Source organism: Musca domestica, unplaced genomic scaffold (assembly GCF_030504385.1).
Source record: "Musca domestica strain aabys unplaced genomic scaffold, Musca_domestica.polishedcontigs.V.1.1 32, whole genome shotgun sequence".
NCBI lineage: Eukaryota > Metazoa > Arthropoda > Insecta > Diptera > Muscidae > Musca > Musca domestica.
The window spans coordinates 9,270,482-9,286,026 of NW_026712311.1; the positions used below are offsets into that span (position 1 = coordinate 9,270,482).

General features: G+C 34.1%; 3 protein-coding genes across 5 annotated transcripts; 1 reads left to right on the forward strand and 2 right to left on the reverse strand.

Moving 5' to 3' along the window:
• Positions 1–2,328: 2,328 nt before the first annotated feature.
• On the reverse strand, positions 2,329–9,856 carry LOC101889238 (uncharacterized). Of its 2 annotated transcripts, XM_059125218.1 has the most exons (6): positions 9,479–9,856; positions 4,486–4,619; positions 4,283–4,405; positions 3,679–4,216; positions 2,468–2,689; positions 2,329–2,408 (listed from the first exon to the last, which is right to left on the reverse strand). In XM_059125218.1, the coding sequence occupies exons 1-5, from the start codon at positions 9,558–9,560 to the stop codon at positions 2,484–2,486; spliced, it is 1,083 nt and encodes a 360-aa protein (XP_058981201.1). In that variant the 5' UTR covers positions 9,561–9,856; the 3' UTR covers positions 2,329–2,408; positions 2,468–2,483. The 2 variants fall into 2 exon arrangements, with proteins under 2 accessions (XP_058981201.1, XP_005182572.1); XM_005182515.4 differs by having other exon boundaries at positions 2,329–2,689; positions 9,479–9,855.
• A 1,765-nt stretch (positions 9,857–11,621) lies between these two features.
• On the forward strand, positions 11,622–13,159 carry LOC101888944 (mitochondrial import inner membrane translocase subunit Tim23). Of its 2 annotated transcripts, XM_005182514.4 has the most exons (5): positions 11,622–11,852; positions 11,985–12,276; positions 12,346–12,515; positions 12,577–12,675; positions 12,767–13,159. In XM_005182514.4, exons 1-5 carry the CDS (start codon positions 11,801–11,803, stop codon positions 12,772–12,774), a joined length of 621 nt encoding a protein of 206 aa, XP_005182571.2. In that variant the 5' UTR covers positions 11,622–11,800; the 3' UTR covers positions 12,775–13,159. The 2 variants fall into 2 exon arrangements, with proteins under 2 accessions (XP_005182571.2, XP_005182570.2); XM_005182513.4 differs by having other exon boundaries at positions 11,623–11,852; positions 12,577–13,159.
• A 219-nt stretch (positions 13,160–13,378) lies between these two features.
• On the reverse strand, positions 13,379–15,418 carry LOC101891986 (zinc finger BED domain-containing protein 4-like). The gene has a single exon (XM_005182532.2). The coding sequence runs from the start codon at positions 15,416–15,418 to the stop codon at positions 13,379–13,381; it is 2,040 nt and encodes a 679-aa protein (XP_005182589.2).
• Between the last annotated feature and the right edge of the window lie 127 nt (positions 15,419–15,545).

Consider the following 15,545-nt stretch of genomic DNA (forward strand, 5'->3'; position numbering starts at 1 on the left):
GATGGTGCTGAGTCTTGTTGGAATGTCACAGATCTGCGGCCAAAATGTTAGCGTGCCCAAGGCTTCCCTTCCTGCACCGAAGGTGCACACTTTCAGCTGACCTCTTTGGCAAGTAAACACGATAATTTTGTTTGTTTACAAACTGCTGGACAACGAATGTCTTCTCATCGGAGAAAACCAAATTCGGCGTTTCACCACTTTCGGCCAAGAGAAGCAACTCTTTTGAGTCTATTTTCTTTTGGTTGCGGTTTAAGTTCTTGCACCTCTGGCTTTACCCCGAGCTCATTTTTCAATATTTGTCGAATGGAATATTGCGATATGTTCAGCTCACGAGCCATTTTTCGGCCACTGTGACGCAGGTTTTGATCAAGTCGCCTCATTTCTTTTCAAAGCATTTCTGCTTATGTTGCTGTTTTCTTCCGTACACTTCCTTGACGTCGAGCTACGCTACCAGTATCAAGGTAACGAGCGATGGTACGAGACACAAAATATTTATTCACAATTAAATGCTGGAGAGTTCTAACGATAGTCACTTGTGGTTTTCCAGCCAAATATAAAGAAATCACACTATCGCGCTTGAATTTTATCACGAATAACTTTTTTGTGGAAAATTCTAACCAAAATGCTTTTGTAAGCTTTATAAAAGGAGAAGTCATTTCGAACCAATTGAAATCTGCACATTTGAGAGGGTCGTCTGGACCCGTAACAATCCATCTTTTTGCGGTATAGCTGCCTATATCGACGGTTCTAAGATAGAATGTGGGAATATGATAAAGATATCATACCTAAATCCTACAAACTTAACAACAAGTGTAGTGTATTTAAGGCAGAACTCTTTGCGATCAAAAAAGCCATAGATCTATTGGCAATCAGGAACAGTGACGATAACGGTTCGGTGATTATAAACGTCGATATTCAAGCGGCACTGATATCTTTTAGTTCTTTTCCCATTTAATCTATGGCAGTTTTGGAGTGTAGAAAAGCCTTGGAAAATACTTTGTTGCCCATCAAGCTCTGTTGGATTCTAAGCCATTACAATATTCCAGGTAATGAGGCAGCAGATGAATTGACAAGACTTGCATCCGAATCAATTGACAATGAAGTTGAGACCTCGGTTAGACCACCCCTGTGCCACTTGATTCGTGCGATGCGTGAACACTTCTCCATGAGAATTCAACAAAAATGACTAGATGGAAGGAGAAGTAATGTCCCCAAGAAAATCAAGAAGAGAACAAGATCGATTTGTTTTATGGTATGAAATTCTTGTAACAATTCCTACCAAAACAAAACCTTTTCGATATAGGTCCAATATTCCTAAACATCAATTACGAATATAATTGAAAACAACTTTCTTGGTATACACCATTGTGTCTTTTATTCTGGTTTTCTTTAAATATATGCATGTAATATATATATAATTGTATTATATTGCAAAAAAACATCGCCTCATATTTATCTATATCTATATATATATATATTTATTAATTATAAAAAACAACAAAAAGTACAAAAACAATTTGAGCACTTTGGTTTGTTTAAAATAGAAAGAAAAAGAGAGAAAGGCGGGATAAGATAAACGCGAAAACCCATACAATGAATATATAGTGACAGATATATACTACACAACTTGTAGAGAACGATTTGAATAAGGTTATTTCAATTCCGAATTTATATTTATCGTTGTAAAATCTTTAGATATTTTGAATAAAAAAAGAATTTGGTTTGTGTTTTCCCCAACATGTTTTTCTAAGCCAATAATTATTTATATATTTTTTTTTGAAACTTTTAAAGTTTAACGTATATTTAATAAAAAAAGGGGATACGAAACTATATACAAACATGTTTAATAATGACAATTACAGAATATACAACACATAGTAAAATATTAAAGTGGAATTTTTTTGTCTTTTTTGGAAAAAGTTTTGAATGAAAAACAATAACAGGCACTACATATTTATTTTGTTTGGATTATTTTAAGCCAAAATATTAAAGTCAAATATATTCATATGTAATATTAAATGGAGTTATAAGCTTTATATATTTATATATAGAGAATACATCGTGTCTATTGAAATATTTACCGTTTTTTGTTTATCATATATTTTAAAAACTATGCACAGCAAATAAAATACAGAAATAATATGCTCTCTTCAATTAACATTCGTTAATATCGCGTATGGAGTGTAATGTGTTTGTAGATTCTATTAGCTTTTACTTCTCGTTTATTTTTTCATTGCCGTCGCCGAATTTATTTGTTTTCATAACCTAACTTCAAATAGAAGATGTCTATTTACGTTTTTGCGGGATTATGGGAACATTAAGATGTAATGGCTGGTCTAAACTATAAGGTTTTTTTTTTTTGTTAATTTTGTTTAATGCAGTCTTTCAAAAGTGGATTTTAAGAGAATCTGCAATATGCAATCAATTTTAATAATCGTTGTTTTCTTTTATGTTGCCATCTATGTACCTATGTCTCTGCTAATTTAATTGGCCTCAGTTGCTGGTTTGTTGTGTCCATTTTCAATAATTTTATTATTTGTTACTAATTTATCTATTGATTGTTGTTGATCCGTTGACGGTTGAGATTGCAGTTGCAGCTGCTTTTTGCATTCATCTAGCCTTTGTTTGTATGTATACAATGATTGCAAGGGCACATGTAACAGCTCGATGATTTGCGTGAACCAAAATTCTAAATATATATATAAAAATAAAAAACAAAATATTATTAATTTGCGGAATGCATTTTTTGCAAATACAGGGTGAGATGAAAAAACCGCAACCAACTTCAGGCTGCTGTCATTTTTAAGCCACTCGTCCGAAAGCCGTTAAAATTATTCCAGTGACAGGTCATTATATTGTTTACAAGCGTACAAAAGCATTTTGGTGAGAATTTTCCAGAAAAAAGTTATTCGTGATAGAATTCAAGTGTGATAGTGTGATTTTTTTATATTTGGCTGGAAAACCACAAGTGCCTATGGTTAGAGCACTCCAGCATTTAAATGTGAATAAATCTATTGTGTCTCGTACCATCGCTCGTTACTGTGATACTGGTAGCGTAGCCCGACGTCAAGAAAGTTGACGAAAGAAAACAGAACATTAGCCGAAATGGTTCGAAAAGTAAAGAAGTGACTTGATCGAAACCCTCATTGCACTGGCCGAAAAATGGCTCGTGAGCTGATCATATCACAATATTTCATTCGGCAAATATTGAAAAAGGAGCTCGGGGTAAACCCCTCAGCACGCGCCACCCAAGAATGGTTACAAATGAGATTTCTCGCTTCATTTCCACGGCACAAAAACCACCAAAATCTCCAGATACCAATCCGTTGGACTATTGTGTCTGTATTATTTTGGAAAGCAAGTTTGGCACTAAAAAATACCAAAGTGTCGATCATCTCAAGCAAGCGCTTCGCCGGGAATGGTCTAAAATACAGCAGAGCAACATTCGGGCAGCGTGTGATGGTTTCATTGGTCGTTTGAAGGTCATAATTCGTGCCATAGGTTACCAACTCGAACAAATCTAAACTTATTAAAAATTTGATGCTATTTCCGACATTTTTTGTTTTCATTCAATAAAATTAAAAATTATGGAGTTCGACTTTGTTGCAGTTTTTTTTTATCTCACCCTGTACTTTAGTTAAATTGAACACATTGTCTATTTTATTTGTTATTACTCACCATTTTCTGGAGTTATAATACCATGCCTTATTAGGAAATCAATTACCACCGGACAGCTGGTAGTTTTAAAATCGGGGGTAAAGACTCTTTCGATGCACTCCTTGGCGGGTAATAGCTCAAAAGCTTGTACCTCTCCGTCAGCGTTGTGGGGCACAAAATCCAATGGCAGTTCTAAATCAAATACATACTCGGTATTTGGAAATAAACCCTGTTCACTTTCGAAGAAAAACGAAACACAACCGGCCGATACTAGATTTTTAACCAGATCACTGGGTATGGAAGCTTCTTCGGCTGCCTCCTTAATGGCGGTCTCTTTAATGCCATAGCCCACTGACAGACCTCCGCCCACCATATTGTCCCATTTTCCCGGCCAGGTTTCTTTGGTATTTGAGCGCTGTTGCAACCAAATGCAAAGGCCTTGAGTAGGATGTTTTACATAGCCGTTAATGTCGACACCATATTTTCGTACACCGAATAAAGGTGTAGCCGATCGATCCATTTTTAAGAGGCTATTGTGTTCGGCCTTAACTTCATAATACTGAAAACAAAGGAAGAAAATAGATATTAGAACTTCAATAACTGTAACTGTGTTTGCTTCCTTTACCTCCTCTCTCCATCCTTGTAATGCGGAAAATATGCCTTTTGATCTAAGTTCTCTAAGAACTTTATCAAGTTTTTCGGTGCGTTCAGAATAATCGCGAAAGGCGGGATTTAGTTCCACAATACCCTAAATAGAAAGGAAACAAAAATAGATTCATTAAAAATCACACACACACGCAAATAGTATTCAATAGCCAGATAACTAACCTGTTTTGTGTATTCACAATCACGTATGCAAAACACTTCAGGGTATTTGTTTAACTGTTTAATCACATCAGATTTAATCAGGCCAACTTGTTGACCTTCGACTAGAAAAGGACGTATATCTCCTTTTTGGAATCCTATAACAAAAACAAAAAAGAAAACAGTTATTAAAATTCCAAAATAGTATTTATTTGTTTGACTGACGATAATCTTATTCATGATAACCATGTCAATAATCTATGTATAAAACGGCAAAAGAAAATAAACTAATTAATATTTTGTTGATATTTGTATTGGCATGTGTGGCAGCGAATGCATTTTGATCTTTGTTTATAGTTTATTTGTTTTCATTTACTTTTTTGTTTATTTGTTTTTATATATTGTCCGTTTCCCTCTTCATATTGCATCATAATCAAACAAAAGTGAGTTGTTTACGCTGTACAACAATAAAATCATTTTCGTTTGCAAAAATCAAAAAATAATCAGCTATTAAATATAGGCATGTATGTGTGTGTATCTGGTATATTAGGAGGGACCCCTAATTAATTAAAAATATAATACAGTCAAAACTGCATCAATTCAAGCATTACAATTAAAAATTATTTAATTCATACAATTATTGTCATACATTGTCATTATTTATCCTTTCAACTTTGGACTGAACTTTCGCCAGTGACGACACCATATATCGATAACGTTACATACATTGACATCAAAGTATGAAACCGAACTAAAAAGGCATTGCACTATCACCTAAATTTGTTTTTAATCTAGCTGATATCCTAAATATAAATTTATAACAATTTTCTCACGAGTTCTTTGTTATATTGCGCACAACATTTCAATTAAAATATTTACTGTTTGAATGCTTTGTTTTATTTGATTGATGAACGAATATTTTCGTCATGCCCAATGTAAGGCAGAGGTAATAAATTTTTATATTGTTTACATGCGTAGAAAAACATTATGGTGAGAAATTTCCAGGAAAAAAGTTATTCGTGATGAAATTCGAGCGTGATTTGTTTGTTATATTTGACTGAAAAACACAAATGGCTATCGTTAGAGCACTCCAGAATTTAAATGTGAAAAAATCTCGTACCATCGCTCGTTACCGTGATACTGGTAGCGTAGCCCGACGTCAAGGAATTGAATGGAAGAAAACAGCAACATCAGCAGAAATGGTTCGAAAACTAAAGAAGCGACTTGAATCGAAACCCGCGTCGCAGTGGCCGAAAGTTGGTTCCTGAGCTGAACATATCGCAATATTCCATTCGGCAAATATTGAAAAATGAGCTCGGGGTAAAGACATTGAAATTCTACAAACTGCAAGAACTCACACCGCAACGGAAAGAAAATAGACTCAAAAGTTGCTTCGTTTGGCCAAAAGTGGCGAACTGCGGAATTTGGTTTTCTCCGATGAAAAAACATTCGTTGCCCAACAACAAACAAAATGATCGTGTTTACTTGCCAAAGAGGTCAGCTGAAAATGTGCACTTTCGGTTGGCCACCAGAACTCAAGCGCCGGCCATGGTGATGGTGTGTGCCGCCATAACAGCCGATGCTCGCTCTCCGCTCGTATTAATCGACCGAGGCATCAGAATAAATGCAGAATATTATCGCGAAAATATTCTGGATGGTGTATTAAAGACTTGGGTACGCATTTTGGCCGCAGACCTTGGACATTCCAACAGCATGGTTTCAAAATGAGGTTCTTCGCTTCATTTCCAGCGCACAATGGAATTAATAGAAGCAAGTAGTAATATATAACGCCCGGAGCGATTGCTTTATTATTATAATGTTATAAGGATTGCATTAATTTCCCTTGTGAATATGTTTCACTTGTGTCGTATGGTACACTAATGTCCCTCAGACAAAAATCGACTTCATGTTCAGTATGGTGGAGGGTATACACCATACTATGGAGGGTTTTCAAATTTTCTATTTGACATTCGTGATGGGTACTACAACCTACAAAAAATTGCGTATGCAGGTCCTCGCCTTCGTATAGCCCCCATATAACGGCACCTCCCAATTTTCTGTATTTTGATGATTTTAGGTACATCATTCACCGGAATTTTTTTCCAATTTGGTATTTGAAGCTCGTAATGGATACTACAGCCTATAACAAAAAACTACTAATTAAAGAAAACGTTTCTGTATAGACCCCTTTTAATGGGTATCATTTGACATGTTTTTTTTTAATTTTTTTAAGTTCCTTCAAAATGGTGGAGGATACTAATAGTTCTACCTTACCCAAATTTGCTGCTTTTTACATGTTTAAATTTAGCGGCTTATGTAGACATCAAACCTGTCCGTCCGTCATAAATTGGTATGCTTTTTTCATAAAAAACAAGATCATATAAATCTGACATTGTTGATCGAACAAAACACTCTTATACATCAAACAGAAATCTTTTTTATACAATATTAAAACAGATAGATACTAAAAACATACATAGATCTATAAAACCTGTTGTCATTTATAAATAATGTATAATCGGGTCCAGCCCCTCTTTTCAATTGCTATCTTTTTAATGTTGATAGAAAAAAAAACAACAAATATTAGACCATAGCGAATATTTCTTCCACTTTGCATACAATGAACTTGTATTCACGTATGTATGTATGAACGTACGTATATAAATGTTTATGTATATAAATGTTTATGTTTATGATAAATATAAACACAAAGTATTTGCCAAATGTGTCTTGTGTTTTACACGATTAAAATCGGCAAGAAAACAACAAATCAAATGCAACAACAAAAAGACTTTGTGGGAATGTCGTTTGACAACGACTTGCTATGTGCCGTACAAATCTACATTTTTAATATTAACGCCAAAGAAGAAAAAAAAAACAACGAGTCTATTTTGTCGATACAAACATAAACACAAACCAGATAAAACCGGCCACATGTACAAATTTATAGATCAGAAAAAAAGAACAATTTGTATGTAGATTATATATGTACATATATTCGTTTGTGTCTGTATATAATTTGAGCATTATATAGTCGTACAACATTCTGAAGGTCATTGAAGAATGTCGGCCTGCCCGGTCTATTTTTCTTTTTTCTTCATATGCTCTTGGGTTCGTATGGTAGACTGAAGTTAAAGATGATAATTATTTTGGCTGCTTTAATTAGTTCCATATTTTTGCAAATTTCAATTTGGTACAGGTGTAGTAGTCGATTGAAATGGTTTCTCTATTATTAATTTTCTTGCTGCTCTGTGCATTTTTAACCTTGCTGGCTGGCGCACAGATGCTTTTAAAATAAGTTCTGCTGATTTGTTGTTTCTTGGTGGCGTCGTATATATGTATATATGTTCAATTTTTATTATTTATTTACAAATTGTAATTGCTGTTGAATCATTTACGACACATATTGTCCTCTTTCTAATGCTTTCTTCCTCTTGTCGTCATTCATGATTTCAGAAAAATTCCAAAACAAACTGAACTGTTGCTATTTGTATACTGAGTCAAGCAGATACAATTTTTACGTCTATTCAACAGAGAGATAAGAATATACACATTCGAACTATGGAATAAATATAAAGTAACACTGATCATTTGTTATTGTTTTGAAAAGGTGGTGTCTGTGTAGATATACATCTAACTTTGTTTGACATCAAATGTATAATTGTATATAAAAGCTTTGCCAAAGCCCACAGATTTGTTTATTTGGTTAAGAAATAGCCTTAGGCTCAAAAAAAAAAAGAAAATGCCGAGTTATCTGAAAAATTATGACTAACCAAACGATTATTTCAAGTTTAGCGTCATTAAATATTTAGTTTTGTTATCAGCAGTATATGACCACCATAAAGGCCTAATATTAAATTTGAAAAGTTTTCAGCGCACCAAATACACAAAAAGTTTTCAAATCAATCATTTATATACTCCGACTAATTGGTGTATTTCTATTATCTGCAATTAAATTTCTTATCTTCTTATAAATGTTATAACACACATACATTTCAAAGAATAAAAGTACTAAATTCTAAGTAAAAATGAAGATTGGCAAAAAAAACCCAAGAGGCTTCCAGAAGCCATCCAGACTACAAAACAAATACTTAAGATCCCCAAGGTTTTAAGAAATAATATTATTACTATTTGCTTCAAGTATACTTTGAAGTAGAGTATTCATGGAAAATACGCTTATATATTTCAAATCCTGAAAAGATTTTATACATCTTCTTAACACTTCTACTTTCTACATTTGTTTGAATGCAATGCCATTAAGTAATTGTAAATGCTGATTATTTTTCCTCATCTAAGTAAATGGAGCGTCTAGACATCGTCTAAAGGCATTAAAGCAGAAAATCATAGCCGTTTGAGTTTAAATATTACCAGACGATGAACTATAAATACATATTAAAAAAATGGCAATTTATAATCAATATTTGAGATAAAGAGAGCTGTACTAATGGACATTGACCAATAATAGTAGAGGCAATCACTCGCACCAATAGTGTTCACCAAGTATTAAAAACAAAATGAAAATCAAACTAAAGAACTGTAAAGCAGGAATCGTCAAATGTAAAACAACATTTGTTATCCTTTAAAGCCATTTAACAAATTCGCTGTTTGTTACATTGCTGTTAAGGACAAAACTGTTATTGCCATTAGTTAGTTCTTTCAAACGAAGACGACTTGCAATTTTCTCATTGATTTTTGGACACAAATGCCTATGAACGAATTCACAAATATATATTTGTACACAGCAATAATGTATTAGTTCCATTTTCTTATTTTGAAAGTATTTGATGAAACTGCTCTAACATTTTCTTAACGTCTCAACGCCTTTGGGCAACTCTATAAAACAGCCAACAGCACACACCCATCTAACATAGTCCGATGAGCTAAAATCAATAAAATCCTTTATATTTATGGTTTTACAAAGGCTGCCTTATACCGGTCAAGGATAATAATCTCTTATCCTATTATATTTCAATGAACCCCCACCTCCATTGTTTGACATAGCCCCATAACCACTTACCATTCAAATAGAAATTGTTAAATTTGTGGGCCAATAAAAGTAGACGTGATAGTTTAACATTTGCATCTACGGCGGACGACATTTTTAACGTTTTGATAAATAAATGGTTTTTCTCCTTCAATGAAATAACGTAAATCGACGTCTGCCTTCTTCTGCTTTCTTGTATTTGTGCGTTTTTCCGAGGTTTTGTTTTTCCTTTTTTCTTGTGGCAAAATAAACTGTTCCGTATATTTGTTTTTCTTTATACTAGCAGCAATTCTTATTGAATTTTGTCATTTATATGCGTGCGTTTCTTAAATTTTATCTAATATTAACTATTTCTTCATCCTCCTCAAATACTCAAATACGAAATACAACCACACTAGGGAAACGTAAGACGATTTTTGACTATCGGGGGAAAAATGACATTTAAGTTGATAGAACATCGATTAATCGATGTGTACGTTTTAATCTAAGGGTTGCCCAACTTTAATGATTTGTTAATCTCAACGTTTAAAGATTTTTGGATCATTTAATTATTACCATTGAATATTTAAAATAGATTCAATAACTAAAATGGAAAATAAAGAATGTAATGTGGCGTTTCCACTGCACTTGATTCGCTCTCTATTCGTTGTTTGATACTTAACTATAAAAAAAACTACTTAATTCTTCACACAAAATTTCCTGAGCGAACACTCATATTTTTACGTTGTTCAAATCAAATCACTCTCAGAACAACGAAAAAAATATGTCCCATCCCTAACAAATGAGAGCATTTATCGAAAAAATAAATTATGACATTTAAAAATTAAAAATAGAAAAATTTAATGAAATTTTAAAAATTTTTGGGAAGACTGAAAATTATGAATGAAAACTACAATGTTGAATGGCGTATGTACATTCAAACAAAAGTAAATTTTGTTTTCTCTCACATTCGAGGCACGCATTTGGTCCACGAGTTGAAATTCCCACCGAAAACTGCAAACAAAAGAGGCAATATTTTTAAAATATTTCCATCGGCAGAAAAAATGTTTGACAAATGTCTCTCCAGCAGAATTTAAAAATGGAAAAACACAAAAATATGTTCAAAATGTCAACATTTACACAAAAAGTTGAAAACGTGAATGAAAAGTGTAAAATTAATGGTATAATAAATCTTTGGGAGAAAAACAATAATTTCTTCCATTCATATTAGTGAGAATTTCATGCATTTTCGTATAAATTCCCATAAAAATCAACCAACAAAATTTTTGAAAGAAGTAATTATTTTACTATGAATTACGAATCGTGCCGTATGAACGGGTTAATTCGTGTACATGATTCTGAGAGCAAACAACGTCATTCAATTTGCTGTGTGAACATGCATATCGGAACATGATATCGGAGAAAATTGAAAAACTAGTAGACTCTATCAGGTTCTGGAAACAAAATATAGAGCTAATGCTATGTTCCTATTTTTTTTTTTTTTTTTTTGATAAAATTAGTTTGTGAAATATTCAAAGGGATCGAGAAATAATATTTTTCATTATCATTTTTAATAATTCACATATCTTTTCACATCTTTTACAATAATAGCTGACTTTGTCATATACTCCGCATTATATCAAAGAAATCAGTATATTTTGTGTCTTGAGTTTATAGTATTCGTCAAGGCCAAGGTGATCACCGTATCTCGAGAATTCGTTCCATTTAGATGCTATACGAAGATCTTCTGTAGTTCCCTTTGAATGGTCTTTTACGAATCTCATTTGCTTTTTCTGAGGATTTATCAATATTGCAATCTTAAAAAATGTTTAAATTTTTTGCATTGATACAAGCCTGATTGATTTGTTTTGTATAACAAATAAATGTACTTCCAGATTTTTAAATTCAGTCGGAACAAAAAATTGTATTTTAATTTTGCATTCTATTAATATCTTGTTTATGTTTATAAACATGTGTTAGCAAGATAATTTGTATAGCTTTTGTTCTATTAAAATGAATGCATATACGGAAAAACATAACTAAATTCATTCATTTTCATATTAAATTGATATTCCATTGTGCTGTGTCTCTGCATTTCGTTGTTGCCACCCATCAAACCAAACATAATTTGTGGCCATATCACTTTAAACATGTCTGTTCTTTTGATTATGACAGTTGAGAACTTTATATTTCTCGAATTTGGCAACACTGCCAAACATATGTGATAATAGGAGAGAAAAAAATGATTTGCTGAAAAGACATTTCACGTGTAGAGTTCGGTTAGATTTCCAGAGAAAAATACAGCGAAAATTAAGAAATAAACTTGCCACAACATTTTAAATTAAAAACAGTTAATTGCACACCTGCCTTTTTACAATGAGTGATGATTACTTGAGCAAACCTCTGTCATTGGCACCATCTACGGGAAGTAAGTATTCTCTGCTGTGTTGAGTCTCATAGCAACTGTCTGTCCCGTTTCATGTTACATCATGCAATATATTGCTTGGTAAACTATCAAATGGAGAATCAAATATTTACACTTTACAAAATGCTTTTGAAGGTGACGAACCCAGGAACTCATCACGTTTCTCCAATGTGACATCTGCATCGACTACATTCGGCGCACCAATTTCGCCTTATCTAAACTATGACCCGCGATTTTTGCAGCAAGCACAGCCAGAGTTCATTTTCCCCGAGGGTGCCACCAAACAAAGAGGTCGCTTTGAATTGGCTTTTTCACAAATAGGCAGCTCCGTTATGGTTGGTGCCGGTATTGGTGGCTTGGCTGGTTTCTATAATGGTCTGAGAACAACAAAGGCCTTGCAACAGACTGGGAAACTGTGGCGGACACAGTAAGTTATGGTGTTTTTTTTATATAGTTAGGCCTTTGTTTAAAAGAAAGTTTGAATCTATTCTACTAGGATGCTTAATCACGTTATGAAACAAGGTTCAGGCACAGCCAACACTTTGGGCACATTGGCCGTAATGTATTCAGGTTTCGGTGTGTTGTTACAAGCTGTGCGAGGAGAAGATGACGATATAAATACAGTGGTGGCTGGTACCGCCACAGGTTTGCTGTACAAATCCACAGGTTCGGATGGGTTTTTAATTCAGATAATTAAATATTGATTTTAATAACCAATTCTTTTTAGCCGGCTTAAGGAAATGCGCCATTGGTGGTGCCGTTGGACTGGGCATTTCAGGTCTATACTGTCTAGCTCAATTGGCTAGAGCGAACGCCGCTTCGAATGGTAATTCCGGCATGAAATTCCTCTAAGTAAAAATGCCATAATTAAGTTCTGTTTTCTTTTTATACATTATCTGGTCCTTATTTCCTTCTAGGGCTTTGAATAAGTCTTCATTTAAAAATAGCAAATATTTTTTCCTTTTCTGAAATATGATCTACATATTGCAAATGAATCGTTTCTCATAAGTAACAACTTTTTTTAAAATTCCTTTAAATTTAAGTTAAGTTGGGCTGACTCCAAAGCAAAGCTAATGGGAATGCATCCAAATGCATAGCGAGTTCAAAACAGAAAAATATTTCAGAGTTGTACAATTTGCTACGAAATTTCGAACCACGAAATCCTCATGTATTTTTTTGTACATTTTATGTTAATATGAGACATTTTTAATATAAGTTACCTGTAACATTTAAACATTAAATTAAAAATTGTAAGACGTTTTTTGTTGGAAATGATCCGCTTCACAAATACAAATATCTTATAAAGAAAATTGAAAAAATCGTTCTTTTTTTAAATTATATCAGTGGCAACGGTTTTTGGAAGAATGAAGGGGTTAGTGCTTAAACTATTCTGAAACTTAAATAGGATCTAAATAAATATTATGGTTCATAAATTAATAAATTTAATGATGAAATCTGTTATTGAGATCAATAATCAATTGCTTGGATTTCGTCTATTTGGTTTTTGTTTTCGACCCAACAAACTATATTTAATATTCAAAATTGAATAACTTTATATTGCAAGACATAAACAACAACTTATCATCTTCATCATCATTTTGTAGCGTAGCCAGCCTTCGTTCCACATATAACGTGGCCACACTGCTAATCGTTTCGTTGGCACAAAGACTAGTGGGTGGTGCTGTCAAGTATTTATAGGCCAGTTTACGTAAATATTCATAGGGCGTCAAGTTCCAATATTGATAAATATTCCCATTTCTTGCTATCAACGGCTCTTTCAGATAGAAACTAAGCTGTTGTTCGAAGGCCAGAAAAATATGCTCACTGCTGTTGTTATTCGCTATTATTGTGGAACTGTCGTGGTCTTCCCAAAGATCGGATGTATTATAAAATTTGTAGTTATTTGTGGGTGGCAGGGTATTGAAGGAAGGATTAATGCTGGTTTCTTCATCTTGCAAGTTCAGCGATATACGCAGGTTATGTTTCATTTCAGAGTGACACGATGCCAATTGGTTCTCGGTTAAATAACGCATCTTGAAACGTGGGTCCAGAAGGGTGGCAATTATCAGAAACGATGTCTGATGAATAAAGGCAAAATTTACATTTAAATGTTGTTTGAGTTTCTGCTTCATGAAAGCTAGCTCGGGGGGATCGTGAGTTTTTGGTTCAAACTTGGCATTTAACATTGTCAGCAAAGGTATGACCAAGGATGCGCAAGCTGCATCCGAATTAATATCCAACCAGGCTTGGTAGAGTATTTTCAGAATCGAATTTAAATATTCAATTTGTTGCCATTCATAATCTGAGGGAATTTTTAGATCACCGTACTGCTGTGTGTACAACTCAAGGGCGGGTTTTTGTTCGTAGATTCTTTGCCACATTAGGAATGTTGAAGTCCAACTATCATGGGTGTCCAGAAGCAGTGTTTGTTCAGCCAAGCCACATATTTCTTGGCATTCGTGTAGATTTATCATTGACTGCGGGCAATTGTCGAAATGGTCAGCAATGCTCAGACATTTCCTCTTAAGTATTTCGATATTGTCCCCCAATAAAATAGACTCTCTAATGACCTTTTCCAGCAGAAAAGCTGAACACTGCACTACATTAAACCATTCAATGATGGTTTGATCATCTCCAGCATTCGTTACATTCACATGGACTTTGTCAAGAATATTGAATTGTCGACTCAAGTCTAGAAGATTTGCTTTGGGGCTGCTAGTGGTTTGTGGGCTCATGTGTAATACTACCATATGCTTTTGGTTGTCATACAGAAAGTGGCCGGACACTACTTGAATGTGATACGTTTTTGATGAATCTATCCAGTCTGTTGTGGCAAGAGTTACCCATTCTGCTTGTTCCAAGGAAGTGATTACCTTTTTCTTTACATCAGCATAGGTTTCTGGCATTAACGTGTTCCTATAGTACCGCTGGGATTTTGGAATATATTTCGTCGATCGACAGGGATCACCAATATTCAGGCGTTTAAAAGCTTCTCCTTCAACAGTACTAAATGGTAGCATATCTACCACCAGCAGATCTAATATGGATTTATCGATGCGTTTGTTCAGAGCCGAGTCACTGGGTCGAACTGAATGCCTCTTGAATTCTAGAGCTGATGTTGACAAATCCTCCTCGGATTTTCCAACTTTGATGCTCGAAGGTAGCTCACTCTCTTCCAACGGATCATGCACAATTATTTCTATGGTATCGGCATTGTTTTGTTCCATATCCTCTGTTTCAGAGTATTTCTCGATTTTTGGTTTACGTCCTGGTTTCTTCTTTTCCCTGGGTCCTTCTAGGGCCTCCTTACGTTCTTTTAGCCTTTTTCGTTTTGCCCTCCGCTTCAAATTGACATTTTGACTTTTGTTCTGTACATACTCCTGTTCCAATGTATGGAATGCTGCATACTCACTGGGATGTACCTTTTCCAAGTGTTTTTTAATACTGGACACTGTCTGATTTTTGGGCTGTGAGCTGCCCAAGCTCAACTCCTTCATACAGACAATACATGTTGCTGTGCTTTCGTTGCGACGAAAATAATTCCAAATTGGATTTCCAGAGGACGCCATTTGTTATTTATTTATTATTAAAAAATGCAGTTAATTTATTTGTTACAAGCTAAATAATTAAAATTAAAAAGAAAAACATTGAACTTGAACGTCTGATGTCGGGTGTAAACAAAAACTATTGAAGAGA